This window comes from Hyperolius riggenbachi, chromosome 1 (genome assembly GCF_040937935.1).
Source record: "Hyperolius riggenbachi isolate aHypRig1 chromosome 1, aHypRig1.pri, whole genome shotgun sequence".
Lineage (NCBI taxonomy): Eukaryota > Metazoa > Chordata > Amphibia > Anura > Hyperoliidae > Hyperolius > Hyperolius riggenbachi.
The window spans coordinates 227,470,758-227,488,219 of NC_090646.1; the positions used below are offsets into that span (position 1 = coordinate 227,470,758).

Consider the following 17,462-nt stretch of genomic DNA (forward strand, 5'->3'; position numbering starts at 1 on the left):
ATGCTGAATGGCTACCTATGGAGGAATCTGACTCTTTCTCAGAAAGTGACTCAGATTCTGAGTCCTCTGAGCCACCACCAGCTCAGCGAGCTAGGAGAGGTACAGGGGAGAGGCAGTGACACCGAATCTGCATCTGAAGGTGGATCACCTGTACCTACCACCAGCAATGCCAATGTCAGAGGTCAGAGGGCTGCCAGGCCAAAGCGGAGCAAGCCAGTGAGGGAACACCTACCCTATGATATAGCCCACCCACAGTGGTCCACCCCTAATATGGAAGCCCCTAATAGCCCTTCCTTCACAGCAAGAAGTGGTTTATTAGTTAATACCCAGAATATGCAGCCAATTGATTATTTCAGTCTGTTCCTTACTGACACTTTTCTGGACTGTATTTGTGAACAGACCAATCTTTACGCCCAACAGAAGATATAGCAGACAATCCCACCGCATATTTGGCAAGAAAATGGATCCCCACTACTACCCCTGAGCTAAAGGTCTTTTTGGGCTTGACCTTTAATATGGGCCTTGCTCCGAAACCAAAATTATGCAATTTCTGGTCCACAAAATCCATACATTGTATGCCTATCTATTCTGCCGCCATGCCTAGAGACCGGTACACATTGCTGTTAAGATTCCTGCATTTTAATAACAATGAAGAGCAGCTCCACCGTGACGACCCAGCCTTTGACCGGCTATTCAAATTGCGGCCGATCATCAAACATTTAAATGAAACATTCAAAGAAGCTTATATGCCAGAGCAAAACTTGGCTATAGATGAGTACCTAGTCCCATTCCACGGAAGGCTAGGGATCAAACAATACATTCCCAATAAGAGGGCACGTTACGGGATAAAAGTCTACAGGCTGTGTGAAAGTGGGAGTGGATATACTTTTACGTTCAAGATCTACGAAGGGAAGGACAGCTTGATAGAGCTTGCTGGATGCCCTCCTTACATGGGTACAATTGAGAGAGTAGTCCTGGACTTGGTAAACCCGCTTCTCCACCAAGGGTATAATTTATATGTGGACAATTTTTATACCAGTGTCCCATTATTTAAATTTTTATTTTCTGTCCAGACTCCAGCCTGCGGAACCGTTAGGGCAAACAGGAAAGGCCTGCCGCCACAGGTTGTCAGTAAAAAATTAAAGAAAGGGGAGACCTGTAGCCAAAGGAGCAATGAGCTGCTTGCCTTGAAATTCAAGGATAACAGGGATGTCCTAGTTTTGACCACCATCCACTCCGAGGCCACAACAACAGTCAGGTCTCGTAGAGAGCATCGAGTCAAGCCAGTAGCCATTTTTGACTATAATAAATGTATGGGGGCAGTAGACCTGGCCGACCAAGTAATGGCACCATACAGGATTGATAGGAAAAGAAAGGCCCGGTATAAGAAAGTTGCAATAAACTTAGTGCAGGTCGCCGTTCAGAACTCTTGTTCTGTACAAAAAATCAGGCAACAAGGGCGCTTATTTAGACTTCCTGGAGGAGATCATAACATCATTGATACATGAATCTGGACAACCTGCCACAAACCAAGACCTGGTTTTAGAGAATGTCATCCGACTCGAAGGAAATCATTTCCCCGCCCCAATCCCCCCTACTCCATCAAAGAAATATCCCCCCAAAAAATGCAGAATTTGCCAGAAAAATGGAGTTAGAAGGGACACCCGCTATCATTGCCCAAAGTGTCCATCCAAATTAGGACTGTGCCTCAACCCGTGCTTTGAAGTGTACCATACAGCAGTCCGTTTTTAGTTTTTTTTTTTCTTTTTCTCTCGCTGCTTCAATTTTTACTTTACGCTTGACCTTCTGGATCTGACCTCTGGCATGGACTACGACCACCCCCTGGCTTCTGACCTCTGGCATGGACTACGACTACACACGGCTTCTGACCTATGGCATGGATTATGACTACCCCCTGGCTTCTGATCTCTGGCATGGATTACGACTACCCCCAGCTTCTGACCTATGGCATGGATTATGACTACCCCCTGGCTTCTGATCTCTGGCATGGATTCCGACTACCCCCGGCTTCTGACCTATGGCATGGATTCCGACTACCCCCTGGCTTCTGATCTCTGGCATGGATTACAACTACTCCCGGCTTCTGACCTCTGGCATAGATTACGACTACCCTCTGACCTCTGGCATGGATTTCAACTCCCCTCTGACTTCTGACTTATGGTTCAGCTAAAGACACTACAGCTTCTGACTTAAGCAGTGAGTACAAACGTTTTTGTGTTTAATGTTAAGAGAACTTGCTGCACTTGTTTCATTTTTTTAGTGAAATGTCAGTGAAATGGTTTAGCCACCCTCCATGACCAGGCCTTAGTCTAACAAGGTGTCTTCTGAAAAAAAAAAAGTATGCCTTAGTAAGAAAGAATTTAGAAAAGTCCAAATGTTACAAAATGGCAATATCTGAGTAGGCCTGGGTCTCTAGTTTTCAGAATGGTGACATTTATGGCTTTTCTTGATTGTTCAAATGCTCCAAAGGCTTTGCTAAGAATGAATGACTGCATTACTTTTGGTACAAAATATGGCCTTGACAAACCCATTGGTGGTACTTGTTGTTAACAGTGTGCCCTATGCCTAAAAAGCTATCTGTTTATGTATATAGGGTATCATTTTACCCGTGACAAGTGAGAGACTCAAATTTGGGAGGTTTGTCCCAAATTTGAGTCTCTCACTAGGCATATGTCAAATTATTTTTTTTTTCATGCCAAAGTGAAAAAACTGTAAAAAAAAATACCATTTTCAAAGTTATAGTGCAATTTCAGCAAAACTGCATGGGTGCAAATGTTACAAAATATGTATATGTGAGTAGGCCCAGGTCTCTAGTTCAGAATGGTGACATTTATGGCTTTTCTTGATTGTTCAAATGCTCCAAAGGCTTTTCTAAAATAAAATGACTATTACTTTTAGTACAAACAATGGCCTTGAAAAATCCATTAGTGCTACTTGTGGCTAACAGTGTCCCATGTGCCCAAAAAGCTATCTGATTATGTATATCGGGTATCATTTTAACCGTGACAAGCGAGAGAAGAGAATTTGTGGTGTTAGAGAGCTGAGGCCTATATTATATGAATGTTTTTTGTAATGAACTGATTTAAAAGCAGTAAAATTGTTATTTTCATTTACTCTACACCAAAATAAAAACACTTGTAAAAAATCCCTAAAGTGACAGAATTGAAAAAAGAATACATAATTTGTTACCTTAGGGACTCAGCTTTTTAAATATGTATGCCACGAGGGTATAATACCATTATTTTTGCCAATAAGGGCATGTAATCATTCACAGAGTACAAAGTGAAATCAAAAAACATTAATATATTGTTACCATGCATTGTACTAGAGACATATTTTAAATGTTGTAATAACCAGGACAAACGGGCAAATAAAATGTGTGGGTTTTATCTAACGTAACACTTTTTATTTTTAAATTATAATGGCTGAGATCTGAGAAATAATGACTTTTTTCTTTTTTTTCATTATAATTCCTTTTAAAATGCATACAAAATAAAATCTAACTCAGCAAAAAGTACCCTCCAAAGAAAGCCTAGTTTGTCCTGAAAAAAACAAGATATAGATCATTTAGGTGCAATGAGTAGTGGTAAAGTTATTGACGAATGAATTGGAGGAGCGTGAAATGTGAAAATTGCTGTGGTTTTTAAGGGGAAAACCCTGTGGTAGAGAAGTGGTTAATGAGGTAAGAAAAAACAAAGGTCGATAGCTGAAACGAACAAATGTCAAAGAGAGACATTCTAGCATTAGAAAAAAAAAATACATTTGTTAATCGACATAAGGGTGAGATAAGCCCTATGTGAAACAAAAAATCCGAACACTAGTCACACCTGAAATTTTACTTGAAAGTGGCACTTACCATTCTTGGGGGCACAGTTGCATAGTTTGGGAATCCTAGGACATCTTTTAAAAAGTTGACATCACAGTTCCTTCCAATCCAGAGATAAAGAATCTGTAATAAAAATAAACATTTTTACTAAACAGTACAATAACATTTTCTGTAACAGGTGCCTTGCTGAACCACAATGCTAAAACAACGTTGATTCATGTAGATTACAAGGAAGCAGTGACAAAATGCATTTAACATCAGGTGTCAATGTATAATAAACTGATCATCTTCAGAGCTCCCTTCAGTGTATATATATATATATATATATATATATATATATATATATATATATATATATATATATATATATATATATATATATATATATATATATATATATATATATATACACACACACACACACACACACACACACATATACATACATACATACATACATACATACATACATACATATATATATATATATATATATATATATATATATATATATATATATATATATATATATATATATATATATACACATACACACACATATATACATACACACACACACACACACACACACACACACACACATATATACATACATACATATACACACACACATACATACACACATATATATATATATATATATATATATATATATATATATATATATATATATATATATATATATATATATATATATATATATATATATATATATATATATATATATATATATATATATATATATATATATACATACACACACACACACACACAGTTGCAAAAGTATTCGGCCCCCTTGAAGTTTTCCACATTTTGTCATATTACTGCCACAAACATGAATCAATTTTATTGGAATTCCACATGAAAGACCAACCCAAAGTGGTGTACACGTGAGAAGTGGAGCGAAAATCATACATGATTCCAAACATTTTTTACAAATAAATAACTGCAAAGTGGTGTGTGCATAATTATTCGGCCCCCTTTGATCTGAGTGCAGTCAGTTGCCTATAGACATTGCCTGATGAGTGCTAATGACTAAATAGAGTGCACCTGTGTGTAATCTAATGTCAGTACAAATATAGCTGCTCTGTGAGGGCCTCAGAGGTTGTCTAAGAGAATATTGGGAGCAACAACACCGTGAAGTCCAAAGAACACACAAGACAGGTCAGGGATCAAGTTATTGAGAAATTTGAAGCAGGCTTAGGCTACACAAAGATTTCCAAAGCCTTCAACATCCCACGGAGCACTGTTCAAGCGATCATTCAGAAATGGAAGGAGTATGGCACAACTGTACACCTAACAAGGCCATCCACCTAAACTCACAGGCCGAACAAGGAGAGCGCTGATCAGAAATGCAGTCAAGAGGCCCATGGTGACTCTGGACGAGCTGCTGAGTTCTACAGCTCAGGTGGGAGACTCTGTCCATAGGATAACTATTTGTCATGCACTGTACAAAGTTGGCCTTTATGGAAGAGTGGCAAGAAGAAAGGCATTGTTAACAGAAAGCATAAGAAGTCCCATTTGCAGTTTGCCACAAGCCATGTGGGGGACACAGCAACCATGTGGAAGAAGGTGCTCTGGTCAGATGAGACCAAAATTAAACTTTTTGGCCAAAATGCAAAACGCTATGTGTGGTGGAAAACTAACACTGCACATCACTCTGAACACACCATTCCTAATTTCAAATATGGTGGTGGCAGCATCATGCTCGGGGGGTGCATCTCTTCAGCAGGGACAGGGAAGCTGGTCAGAGTTGATGGGAAGATGGATGGAGCCAAATACAGGGCAAACTTGGAAGAAAACCTCTTGGAGACTGCGGAGGTTCACCTTCCAGCAGGACAATGACCCTAAACATAAAGCCAGGGCAACAATGGAATGGTTTAAAACAAAACATATCTATGTGTTTTAATGGCCCAGTCAAAGTCCAGATCTAAATCCAATTGAGAATCTGTGGCAAGATCTGAAAACTGCTGTTCACAAACTCTGTCCATCTAATCTGACTGAGCTGGAACTGTTTTGCAAAGAAGAATGGACAAGGATTTCAGTCTCTAGATGTGCAAAGCTGGTAGAGACATACCCTAAAAGACTGGCAGCTGTAATTGCAGCAAAAGGTGGTTCTACAAAGTATTGACTCAGGGGGCCGAATAATTACACACACCCCACTTTGCAGTTATTTATTTGTAAAAAATGTTTGGAATGATGTATGATTTTCTATCCACTTCTCACATGTACACCACTTTGTAATGGAATTCCACATGGAATGCCAATAAAACTGATGCATGTTTGTGGCAGTAATGTGACAAAATGTGGAAAACTTAAAGAGGGGGGGGGGGGAATACTTTTGCAACCCACTGTATATACATATACACAGCTAGTCCCCGACTTACAAACGCCCGACTTATGAACGGCCTCGCCGATATGAACGGCATGGATTCTGTTTTTCCATGGGAACAAGTAAAAAAAAAAAAAAAGTTTTTTCAAGTTGGACTTGTAGTTTTTGAGAAAATTGATTTAAAAAAAAAAAATCGAAGAAAAAATGGCTTTTAAACGTGTATAAGCAGGTACAGAGGGCAGAGGTGACACAGAGGGGGACACTGGAGACACAGAAGAGGTACAGGGGACAGAGATGGCACAGTGTTCCAACTTAAGAACAGATTCAGGTTAAGAATGAACTTACAGCCCCCTATCTTGTTCGTTAACCGGGGACGACCTGTATACATTTTACATATATTTTTGTATATTTATTTTAGGTATACTGAAAAGTTGAGATGAATTCAAGTAATTACACCCCTTACTTTATTAAACAAGAAAATAGCTTCAATTATAAAGTGACTATACGTTGCAGAGATGATTAATGGTAGCGAGGATAATAGATTCTATGCATGTCTGACACAGGAATGAGTAATGGTTAGGCCATAAACGGCAGTATTTCAATGGCACCCTGCACATGCTGGAGCACAAGAATTACTAGAGAGATTTCTATCAAATAAGGATACATCAACTGGGTGAAAGCGTAAACATCCTGCCATAGTGCAGCTCTCATTTATCATCCTATATAATAAAACCTAAGTGTCCCTGCTTCATCCTGTCCCTGTGTCCGTGTGTTTGCGCTACTGCGCATGTGCAGCACAGACAGCCGTTGGGGCAGGAGGATGGGGCCACGGAGCTGTGCGGTGGTGTGAAAGACCTAGAGTCCATTTTTAAACTAGTGCGTTATAACAGCAGTATATGATCATCTTTAAGGTGACCAAACACACCACAATTTTTTTGTTCAATTTACCCCAATTCGCTTTAAGTGATCGACTGCCAAATAACCGAAAAGGTTTTTTTTTTTTTGTTCGATCAAGAAATCTGATCAAATTTCTAACTGTTCTCCATTTTTTGAGATTAAACATTTTGGGAAGTCTAGGTGGTTAAAAGTGCTCAGGGAGTGATCTGTAGCAAGTAAAGGAATGTGTGGTGCTTATTGGATAATTATTGCACATCTAGTCTTACGTTTATACCTTACCAGAACATGATCTGCATGGAAATTATATGTTGTGTAGTTTCCTCCAGGCACTCTTGCTTGTTCCCACATTTCAAAAACATACTAGGAAGTTATCTGGCTTCACACCAGTTTGGCTCTATGCTGTGTAAGCGACATCACACTATGACCATGATATTGCTAAATAGACTGTGTGTTATAATATACGGTATGCATAACAATAGTTAATGGTCAGATTTGTGCACCTAGCACATTATGCTGATGAATCTTAGTTCTGGTTAGAGAGTACAATATACAAATAATGTAATGGCAACATGACATGAACAACAAATCACCACCTCATTTAAATTTTTTGTTAAAGGAAACCAGTAGAGAAAACAGTGCCCAATTTGGGTACTTACCTCAATAGAGAATGATCCTTAGGCGTCCCCTGTCCTTCTTCGTGGGCCATTCCAGCACTGTCCCCTCCACAAAACCCCCTGTCAACCCTTGTTGATGACTCATGCACTAGCATGCAATCAGGTCCACGTTACTGCACACATGCAAGTCACCTGCACAGTAGCATGGACCTGATCGGCCTTGGCTTTTTCTGCTAAAGCCCCAGTGCGACTCTGCTATTGCGTCTATGCTTCCAGGGTCCCAGCGCTGGAACAGCCTGATGGAGGAGGATGAGGTAAATATATTTAAGTATACAAGTCACTGTGTTCTGGGTGTACTTTTTGCTGAATCAAGCTAGGCTGTACACAGGTTAATGGTTACAGGCAATGCTTATAATAAGAATTGCGGTATTTGTATAGCACCTTTCTCCTGTCAGACTCAAAGCGCTTGCAAGGCAGCCACTAGAGCGCACTCAGTAGGCAGAAGCAGTGTTAAGGAGACTTGCCCAAGAAACTCCTTACTGAAATAGGTGGTGGCTTACTGAACAGGCAGAGCCGAGATTTGAACCCTGGTCTCCTGTGTCTGAGGCAGAGCCCTTAACCATTACACTGTCCAGCATACAAACATAAAACCCATATGGTAATCCCATACTATATAACCATAAAACGTGGCATATTATATTGTGTAAAATTAAACAAAGAGAAAGTCAATTACAAAACCCTCCCATTTGGACTTTGTTTTAAAAGTATTTCTAAATCCTTTCATGTAATTTTTTCTTAATTTATCTGAAAACGTGTTATCAGAAACAACATCATCACCCAGCTAATGAGAAAAATCCGTTATGTCAGCAGTCAGTTGCAGTAGCATTATCCAAAGCCTGAGCATACAAAGATAAAAAGAACATACTGCGCCGGTGTCCATGAGGAAAGCCCCGTCTCTCTCAAGCTTCTCTGCAGACAAGTGCTGTAGGGGTGGCTGTGGAATGGCCAAGTCATTCAGAAGAATGGCACCCTGTGAGAAAAGGAAGCATCACAAAACAAAGCCATCCAAGCCACAATGTCCATCAGCTAGGGCAGAGGGCCCAAATAGAGTATAACACAACTATACTGAAGCAGGACTGTTCCTGCACAGTGTTTCATATTTAATACAGCATTGATTTTAAATAAAAAAAAGAAGAAAATACTTGCTACACCAATATATACAATCATAATCTCCCCCTCAGTGACCTACACCTGCCTGCTCACACCCACTCAGTTTAAATCACTCCCCCATCAGTCACAAGGACATGCAGAAAGGATCTCTAGTATGGAGATATGGCTTTGGAATGAATGTGAGGTGCTGGTGGTGCTGTCAGCTGGACATTGCAGAAAAAAGAACAGAGGATCTATGCATTTTATTTTTTATTCATTTGGAAACAATCTCTAGGATAGAATCTGAAGTAAAAAAATGCATGGTGTGTACCCAGCTTAATTGTCTCTTCCCAATGCTTACTATGTACCCAAAACAGTTATTCTCTCTCTACACTACTATTGCAAATAATGTCCTGAACTGTGACTAAAAATAATACATAACACGTTTTACTTTAACCGTGGAACAAATATTGTTGTTTTCAAGCATGCTACCTATGGTGGCAAAGCCTTAGTGATCCAAAACTAAGACAATGAAAATAAAAAGTGCAGGAACATAAACAGCTGAGGCCAAAATCATTAGTCTTCCTCATGAAATTAGACCGCACTCTTGATTTATCCATGAAAACTATTAACCCTTTCGGGACCGGCCGCCTAACCCCCCTTGAGGGCCCGTTCACACTGCACGCGTTTCCAGCCGCGTTTTGGAAACGCGTGCAGGTGGCCGACACGCACGACATCAGACATTGCATAGAGTGCAATGTCTGATGTTCACACAGCATGCGTTCCGGACCTGTGCGGTCCGGGAACGCATGCTGCACGCAGATTTTACAAAAACACGCGGCTGTCCCATTCACTTTTCAGTGATGGGATCAGCCACGCAACGCATACGAACGAGGATGGCGTGCGTTCGTACGCGTTGCGTTCTGCATGCGTGACCGTCCGCGTTTTGCAGTCTGAACGGGCCCTAAGGACCAGGCGTTTTTTCTGAAAGGGGGGCGTTTGGGGTGTTAGGGCAACCGGATCCCTGCAGGGTCTGTGTGGCCAGGTGTCCCCCCCGTTCAGCAGCTGCTTTCACTCACCTTCCAGGCTCCAGCGACGAGCCGCAGCTTACCCCTCTGCTCCAGCAAGCATCTCTGCTCCTACTGCTGCTCAGTTCCGGGACACGGCTTGATGACGTCATCAAGCCGGGACCCGGCGCTGACGTCAGAAGGAGCAGAGATGCCGGCCAGTGCGGTGGGGAGCGCCGATCGTCGAGGGAACGGCAGGGAGGTGAGTGGATCCTCTTCTTTCCCACCTACCGCTACAGCTGTCAAAGTGATCAGTACGTTCTGCAGGCGATCGTAGTGATCACGTGATCAGCAGCCATATGCGATGGCTGCTGATCACTGAGAGGAGAGGTCAGCTGTCATATGGCAGCTTAATCTCCCCTCTGCGGTGCGCACGATCGCGTCGGGAAGGTTTGTTAGGGCGGACGTCGAATCAATGTCCAGTCAGGGTGGCAGCACCACCTGCTGGACGTAGATTCAACCTACGTCGGCCCCCAAAAGGTTAACAACAAGTGTTCGTTATTTTGGAAACAAATACACTATAAAAAAAAAAAAAAAAAGGGCTTGATTCATTAAGCTGCACTGCTAAAGCACCGCACCTTAATGAGAAGGAGCGTCCACTATGCATGCCTTACATAGCAGCGCTCGCTACTATGTAAACAGCATGCCTTCCTTACATAGCAGTGTGCCTTCCTATGTATAGGAAGGCACATGGGTCTAATATTTTTTACCTGCCCATTCTTTACCATTTTTTATATAAAGCAACCCTAAAATGTATATTATATTACCAAAACGTAAAAGCTACTAAATAGTACTGGTGATTGATTATATCAAGTTCATCAATGCTGCAAACATTGGGAAGAAGTTTAGGAAAATGTTCATTAATTCCTGGGGGGCTAATACTTTTGGCCTCAACTGTAAAAAATTCAGTTTTATAACCAACACATACAGCAAAGATGCACATAATAAACAGCACTGAAACAAGGTCAAAGTGTTGTAAAGACGATCCAATAAAAATGACTGTCAAGCACTGGACAAGCATATCTATAATACCAATAAAAAGAAAAGTGAAATGTGCTTGAGTGTAGCCAGTTTAACACCAGGATTATGAACGCAGAAATAAGCTGCATGTTTATAGAGCAAATTAACCGACCCCAAAGATTTTAGAGTTCTAGAAAACAATCTCCATGTGGCAGAAGAAAAAGAGAAATGCTCATCGGTGATTAAAAAGTGGAACAATCAGGCAAACTTTGTATGGCTGCTTTGGCACTAGTTGTATTACAGTAGAAAATCACACAAAGCACAAAGGCCTTCTGCAAATGGCTTAATATTTCATGCAGACACTTCCATACCTCATCAGTAAGCCGGTCTATTCTATAGAGGCTGGGGTGAATCATTTTCATCTGATGAGCTACTGGCTGGTATTTTATCTGGCACATCGCAAAGACTCGATCATCCAGACGGGTACTGGTGCCAGTCCTGAAGGCTTTCTGCAAAGACAATACAAATACACTTATTCTATTCAATCATACTCCATCATAATAACGAGATTCCTGCGACAGCTCAGATATTCTTTTCCGATTCAAGTGCTGAATTCACAGAAAGTCTCATCAGATTGTGACTGGAAGAATGAGCTGGGCATATTGTTTCAAAAGCCAATGCCCTTTATAAAAAAAAAAAAAAAAAAATCTATCAAATTATTATGCATGTGCTGCCATTAAGGGCTTTTATTTTTAAGGCAATAATATACCAAACACAAGTCTGAGAGACTCCACTGTAAGGAAAACTTGCTGCCTGTTGCAGGTGTGAGGAGAGTCAAATGACCAGCTCAGTAACCAGTAGGTAAACCGCAAGAGTGATCACTGCCGAGTGCTGCACCTGACCGACTAGACATTCCTAGAACGACACGATGGATAGAGATGGGTGGTGGCTGCAATTATAAGTATATCTACAATATATAGTAGGCAGTGGAATTTGAAGGCCCCTTTCCTCACTTATGTGTAGCTAAGAATGCATCTGAGAAAATTGTGTAAAAAGACAGTGCCGCTGCTGTGGCAGCCACTTGCAATGTTCGCAACACGACTTTTGAGGAGGCCAAGGCCCCATTTCCAGTGAGTGCTATTCACCTTGTTTTCCCTCTGTAGCTGGCTAGAGATCAGACCAACCCAGACATCCTCACTGCTGCCACCTGATTTCCATATCAGACAGAAAACATGCAGTTTTACAAATTACAGACACCAGGTGGCAGCAATGAAAATGGCTGCAGATGGCTCTTGTTCCCTCCAGCATCCTGCAGAGTTCACTAATGCTACTCTCAGCGGTTCAAACACTGCGCAGTCAGACGGGCACAGTCCAGCTCATCACAGGCTGTGGCCCGGTAGTGGTCTGTGGACCAGGGGTAGAGAACCACTCTTGTAGTGGACAGAGCTTTTGCCTTGCAGCACTGCTTCTCAGTTTAAATCTGGCCCAGGACAGTAACTGCATAGAGTATTTTATGTTCTTCTCGTGTTCGCTCGCTTTTTTCCATGTGCCCCAGTTTCCTACATCTCAAAAGCATACCACTGGCCCCACAATACATTAGGAACATAAGACAATGACTGGGTAGGTAGGGATTTGATTGTGAGCTCCATCGAGGGACAGCTAGTGATATGACTATTCTTTGTAAAGCACTGCGGAAGAGGTTAGCACTATATAAATACATGATAACAATGCACAATAATAAATTGACTGCTTGAGTGTTAAACACTCAAGCAGCAAATGTTTTCTTACGGGCCTGCAGAGTCCTCAATTTATGTTTTTGCTCTTCGAATGTAGAGAAGTTAAAATAAAAAGAATTTACTAGCAAAGGTAGAGATCGGAACCAAAAAAAAAAGGTGTGTGTGGGTATTAATATTTAGCATACTACAGATATGTGTCATATTTTAAAAGCAGAAACCAGGGCATAGATTCTTAAAGTTAGGTAATCTGTCAGTAACAGCCATCTGACAATTATTTACTAACCAAATATTGCATTGTGAGGTAAAGGTCTCGCCTCTCCCCCTCAGTGTTTCAGTGGTTGCTTAGCTGACCATGTAACACTCTTCACACCTGCAGCAAGTGTCCCTCACAGCAAAGTCTCTGGATAGAGGTTTACTTTAATGGAGCACTACAGTGATATTTAGGCTACGGAGATTACCCCAGTAGCATGTTTCTACTAGAAAGAGCAACACATATTAGGTAGTGTTTTTGTCTACAAAGGTTGGCTGGATAGGATAACTTATAGAACACAAACAGATCCTGGTGTCAGTAAAGGTGGCCATACACTGGTCGATTTGCCATCAGATTCGACATACAGATAGATCCCTCTCTGATCGAATCTGATCAGAGAGGGATCGTATGGCCACCTTTACTGCAAACAGATTGTGAATCGATTTCAGCCTGAAACCGATCACAATCTGTGGAGCTGCCACCCCCCCCCCCCCCCCCCCTGCGGCCGGCGCAAGTCCCCTGGTCCCCGCTGTCTTCTTCTCTACTCCGGGCTCCAGACCGTTCCTGCAGCTACTGAACTTCCTGTCCAGGGGAAGTTTAAACAGTAGAGGGCGCTCTACTGTTTAAACTTCCTGCCGGGACAGGAAGTTCTGTGTAGCTGCAGCCGGCCCGGAACCCAGAGCGGAAAGAAGACAGCGGGGACCAGGGGACTCTCGCCGGCCGGAACAGGTAATGTATACCCGCTGTGTGGCATAGGTCATCGGGCATTCGAACGGCGCTATCGACGCACTCCCTTCGATAAAAATGATCGGATCTCCCGGAAAAAAAAATAGAACTTTTTTTTCATTCGACTGAAAAATCGGATTTCCTGTTTTTTTCCGATTTGTATCCATCCGAAATGCGAGATATTTTTCTTTAATTTATGTAAAGATTGTATGGTGTGTGTTAGATTGTCAATTTATTAATATACACACCCAAGCATTTTTCTCAGAGTTTCCAATCATTTTTATCATAATTGGGGAAAAATTTAACATAAGTGTGTGTGGTACACATTGGTCATATTTTTGAAATGTTACAATCAGTCAGAAAAATTTATTTCAATTCTTAAATTGAACAGATATTTTAAAAATTGTATGGTGTGTGGCCACCTTTAGGCTGATAACAGCAAATATCTCTCTCCTCTCTGTTCTGTGAGCTCACCATGATGCTCCTATGTTAATATCCTCTCTGTATGTTTTACATGAAGGATGAAAATATGCCCAAAGAGCCATGCAATATGTGCCTAGCAGTAATAGTCAAGCCTCTCTAGATGTTAAGCTTGCAAGGGCATGGACCTTCCCCTAGTGTTCCCTGTTTTTGTTGTACCGGTATTTGTAACTACACATCAATTGTATTTGTACTTGTGTTGCTGAATGGCCTAAATGCACAATATATTGAAGTCCTCATGTATATTTACTCCCCATCTGTTGTCTGTTTCGTACTCTGTACAGCACTACAGAAGATTTAAAAAAAAAGATTAAACTAATCTGAATTTATTGTTTTGGTTTCTTTGATGTTTAAGATACAACATAAATATTTTAATAAGAAAAAGCAGAGTTAGTACCTGCTAACGATGTTTTCAACAATCCTTCAGGGCAAAGGTGAGACGTTGCTCCTCCCAGGAACAGGAACAGACAGCACTTCCCCTATAAAAAAGTCACATGGTTAGTCCACCCTCAGTGCGTTTAGCAAAGTACCCGACAGGTGAACATTCCACTAACCCATAACCGTGCAACTATCAGACACAGACAATTAACACCCGGGTGGGATCGTTGCCCTGAAGGATTGTTGAAAACATCGTTAGCAGGTACTAACTCTGCTTTTTCCCCACAATCCTTCAGGGCAAAGGTGAGACGATTAACAAGTAATACAACCTCAGGGTGGGACCAATGCTTGGAGAACGTTTCTACCAACCGCCTGGTCGTGTGCAGACATTGCATCAATTCGGTAATGACAGATGAACGTAGAAAAGCTTGACCACGTTGCTGCTTTACATATTTGCTCAGGCGAAGCCCCTGCATTATTAGCCCAAGAAGCTGCCCTAGCTCTAGAAAAGTGAGCTTTAAATGAAGCAGGAGCCTCACTTCCCATAACTCTGAAAGCTTCTATAATAGCTAACCTAATCCAATTAGCTATAGTAGATTTAGAAGCTATCTGACCTACAGTTTTCCCTGAAATAAAACAGATAAGGAATCGGTCTTCCAGACATCTGCAGCTCTGTTCAAGTATTCCAGAACACATCTTCTAACATCTAATGAGTGAAAAATCCTCTCTTTTCCACAACTTGGATTCACAGAGGGTAGGCAAAATAATATCCTGCGACCTGTGAACCCTAGACATAACTTTTGGACAAAACTTTGGATCCGTCTGTAATACTAACCTATCCTGAAAATAAGGACTTTTCATAGACAAGGCCTGTAGCTCACTAACCCTTCTGGCTGTAGTGATGGCTACTAAAAATACCGTCTTTAATGTAAGAAATTTAAAAGAACTGTCCCCTAGCGGCTCAAAAGGACCTTTGGACAGCCCCTCTAATACTAACGATAAATCCCAAGGAGAAACGTATGGCTTGTAAACTGGCAGTTTCCTAGATAGAGCCTTCCGAAATCTAAGTATTGGAGAGGAAGACAAGGGGATACCTGAAAAAGCAGATAAGGTAGCAATCTGCACCTTAAGCGTACTCACAAATATTTTTATCCCAACCGTCCTGGAGAAACCAGGACTGCTGGGACTGACAAGCTATCAAACTTAGAGCCAGATAACCAAAGATGGAAAGTCTTCCAGTATTTCAGATAGATCCTCCTAGTAACTTCCTTACAGCTAGTAACAAATGTAGAGGCTGCCTTCTCAGATACTCCCAACTTTTTGAGTGAGGCTAATTTAAGATCCAGACTAACAGATTCAATCTTCCTGGATGCGGATGCCACAGGTTCCCTTGTAGCAGTAGATCCGGCCTGCAAGGAAGTCTCCAAGGGTCTTCTGATGCTAACCTGAGAGCTGAAAACCAGCTCCTTCTCGGTCACCAAGGTGCTATCAAAATCATCCAATTTTGACAACCTCTCCATTTGCTGATGACCGCCGGAATCAAATTGAGAGGAGGAAATGCATACAGAAGTGGAAAGTTCTACTCTTGAATGAATGCATTCACCCCCCTGCTTTGATCTCTTGGATTGAGAGAGAAACAAGTCTGAATCTGGGTATTGTCTTCTGTTGCAAACAGATCGATTGACGGTGTTCCCCATCGTTTTATGATGTCTGCGAAAACACCTCCTTGTTTAGAGACCATTCTGATGACAGAATCCTGCTTCTGTTCAGTTTGTCTGCATGTATATTGAGTGTTCCCTTGAGATGAACAGCTCTCAAGGATGACACATTCTTTTCTGCCCAAGACAAGATGTCCTCCGCTTCCTCCTGCAACAACAGGAATCGCGTGCCTCTGTTTGTTGATAAACGCTACTGCCGTAACGTTGTTCGACTGGATCAGAACATTGGACTGCAACAGTATCGATTGCACCTGAAATAAAGCCAGCCTTACTACTGTTAATTCCTTTCAATTGGATAACCTTTGAGACTGATTTTGTCCATTTCCCCTGAAAGGCTCTGTGAGCTATATGAGCTCCTCAGCCCCAGGCGCTTGCATCCGTAGTTATTACGTTGTCTACAGGCCCCTTCCAAGGCCTGCCCTTCATAAGGTAGGATTCCTCCAACCACCGTTGCAGAGACACACAGTTTGAGGGATTTTAACTTTGAAAACTAATGTTTGTGGACGACCGTCCCAATTTTCTAGGAGGAACCTCTGTATCTTCCTGATATGCGCTAATGCCCAGGGAACTGCCACCATCGTGGATGACATTAACCCAAACACCGACAAAATCGTTCTTAGGGAAACTTTGTCTTCCCCTTGTAATGATTTCACTGCCAAACTTATCTTCAGAATCTTCTTGGGAGGAAGGAAAATCATCTGTTTTACTGAATCCACTAGCATGCCAAGAAACTGAGTTCTCTGACTTGGAATTAGAGAGGACTTCTCCAGGTTGATGATCCAACCTAGGGATCGGGGATGTTCAGATACCAGATTCAAATGGATTTTCAGCTGTTCTGCTGAACTTCCTAGAATAAGCAAGTCGTCTAAATACGGAATGATTAAAATCGATTGTTCCCTTAACGGAATTAATGCTTCTCCCAGAATTTTTGTGAACATTCTTGGGGCAGAAGTGATCCCAAACAGGAGGCAAACAAACTGGTAGTGTTCTACCATCCCATTTATTCTCACTGCAAAACTTAAGAATTTTTATGATTTTTGGTGAATCGGCATATGCCAATATGCATCTCTTAGATCCAGAGATGCCATAAAGGCCTCTGGAAACAATAACTCCCTTACTGATTCCATCCGAAAATTTTTCATAAACCGACTCAGGTTTGTTAGGTGCAGAATCAAGCACAGGATGAATTCCATTACCTTGTACAGCTCCACGGAATATGTTGGCGCTTTATAAATCAATAATAATAATTCTGTCTTAGCATGTTCTGCAATATGCTCAAAATCTCTG

General features: G+C 41.5%; 1 protein-coding gene and 1 long non-coding RNA gene across 3 annotated transcripts in view; one reads left to right on the forward strand and one right to left on the reverse strand.

The window, feature by feature from the left end:
• Positions 1 to 17,462, forward strand: part of LOC137571852 (uncharacterized) — an 80,641-nt gene that overhangs the window by 40,474 nt on the left and 22,705 nt on the right. The gene's annotated exons all lie outside the window — the stretch shown is intronic.
• The window catches only part of SEC24B (SEC24 homolog B, COPII coat complex component), a 115,829-nt gene that overhangs the window by 11,596 nt on the left and 86,771 nt on the right, over positions 1 to 17,462 (reverse strand). For both annotated transcript variants that reach the window (XM_068281523.1, XM_068281531.1), the window contains 3 exons: positions 11,259 to 11,396; positions 8,637 to 8,741; positions 3,878 to 3,970 (listed from right to left, as the gene is read on the reverse strand). In XM_068281523.1, coding sequence (XP_068137624.1) covers positions 3,878 to 3,970; positions 8,637 to 8,741; positions 11,259 to 11,396 — 336 coding nt within the window. The remainder of the gene's footprint in view (positions 1 to 3,877; positions 3,971 to 8,636; positions 8,742 to 11,258; positions 11,397 to 17,462) is intronic.